We start from the raw sequence: 1,837 nt of genomic DNA, 5'->3' as shown, positions 1-1,837 counted from the left end.
AATTCTGTACTTGACACACTATGAGGAAGGCCGGATGGCCCAAATGCATCATTGTGCAGTGTTCTAGTCATTTTTAATGTTTCTAGAGTGAGCCATGTTTGAATAAAGGCTTTTTAACATTTTGGAACTGGAAGAAGTGCCCTGGATCCGTAGTTTCTATAAAGAATCGGTGCATATTGAATTCATAGAGTAAATACTAATCAGTGTTGTATTTTTCCTTTTTATTATTCAGTTCCGAAACTCATGTTAAAGTGATTACACTAATGTTAAAATGACATTTTTATGTAATGCTCGCGTAAAACACATACCGTTCACTTTCAGAAGTTGTTGTAGGGGTGCTTTCTTCTCACAAAAAGTGAAACATGTATGATAGTTATGTTAGAATCAGAATCCGAATGAGCTTTATTCACCACTTAAGTGTGCGCAAACATAAGGAATTTGTTGTGGTTTTACAGGAGCTCTTGATGTTTAATAAAATATAGTTTAATAAAATATTCTTAAGTAAAATAGTTGTTTTTTTTGTGGGAAATTAATCGATTAATTGATAAAACTAGTCAATAGATTAATTGAAATAAAAATAGTCGTTAGTAGCAGCCCTAGTGTTCAACCTTAATAATGCTTTTGGTTCATTTGAAAACCATTATGTTTTCCATTATTGGCATTATTTGTTTGCAGATTAATTTTTAAACACTATAGAATCTCTTTATGAAAATTCAGATATTTCAATTTCTTACCAGGAGGCACATCACCCTGATTTTCCATGCAGCGCGAGGTTAAACAGGGTTGCTCCAGGGATGTTCTCTTTATAATGGCTAAATAAATGCTTTCTGTCTTTATTAAAAATTCACCCATAGCTTCGTTACTAGAGGTACTTTAGCAGTCAGTAATCACTTGAGTTGATCAAAGAAGCAATGACTAGTAAATACATGTAAAAAGTGTTTTTTGTGATTCTGACGTATCGTAACTCATTGCACACAATCGAAAACTGTTCTTATTCTCTGTTCAGGTCTGCATCGGTGAGCTGCCTCAGGATTTCCTGAGAATCGCCCCGACGCAGCAGCAGCAGCAGGTGCAGTTAGACGCCCAGGCGGCCCAACAGCTGCAGTACGGAGCATCTTTAGCAACAGCTGGCCGCCTCAGCATCACTGTCGTACAGGTACGTCTGCAGGGTTATTTTACTGGTGGACGGTCAGACTTTGCTGTACTGAATGTACATTTAGGGGATATCGTATCACATATCGAATATCGCATTATTTAATGAGTTATCGCAATCGCATTTTTCTTCAATATCGCACAGCCCTAGTAGGGGAGTATTTTCAGTTTGCGAAACCCTAATTTGTTACATTCCAAAGAATAATACCGTACTCTTTACATTACGACTACAGGAAACACTTCGTTCTTCATTAATTCGAAATTAATAGTGAATTTGTGAACAAGTAGTTTTAAGAAAATGCTTTTAAATGACTCACTTTGCAAAATGGACTGGTTTTGTGCTAATTGGACCAGTCATTAAATAAATAATTGCGATGCTGAGCCCGTCTGAAGACTGGTTATTTCTTAAGCTGTTATTGACTAAAATCAATCAGCACCTGAGTTAAAGGAATAGTTCACCCAAAAATGAAAATGTACTGAAAATGAACTCACCCTCAGACCATCTAAGATATAGTGTGACGAGTGGGGGCGGGGCCGGGAGCCGTGGGAACGGAACGAGGCCGGTGGAGTAATTGATAATGAGCGACACCTGCGCCACTCACCGGTCTCGAGTCCCACGAAGGAGCTCCGGAAGGATAAAAGGAGGAGTTACGACAGTGAAAGACGAGAGAGGACCAGGCCTGGA

The 1,837-nt window shown here is 38.5% G+C and overlaps 1 protein-coding gene across 1 annotated transcript in view; it reads left to right on the top strand.

The window, feature by feature from the left end:
- LOC107745295 (toll-interacting protein-like) overlaps nucleotides 1-1,837 on the top strand; it is a 24,653-nt gene that overhangs the window by 6,658 nt on the left and 16,158 nt on the right. Inside the window, exon 2 of the mRNA XM_016559151.1 lies at nucleotides 1,007-1,156. Within this exon, the coding sequence (XP_016414637.1) occupies nucleotides 1,007-1,156 (150 nt within the window). The remainder of the gene's footprint in view (nucleotides 1-1,006; nucleotides 1,157-1,837) is intronic.

This window comes from Sinocyclocheilus rhinocerous, unplaced genomic scaffold (genome assembly GCF_001515625.1).
Source record: "Sinocyclocheilus rhinocerous isolate Xijiao unplaced genomic scaffold, SAMN03320098_v1.1 scaffold1399, whole genome shotgun sequence".
Classification (NCBI taxonomy): Eukaryota; Metazoa; Chordata; class Actinopteri; order Cypriniformes; family Cyprinidae; genus Sinocyclocheilus; species Sinocyclocheilus rhinocerous.
Note: the sequence above shows the minus strand (reverse complement) of the source record. Positions and strands in the feature narration are given on the sequence as shown.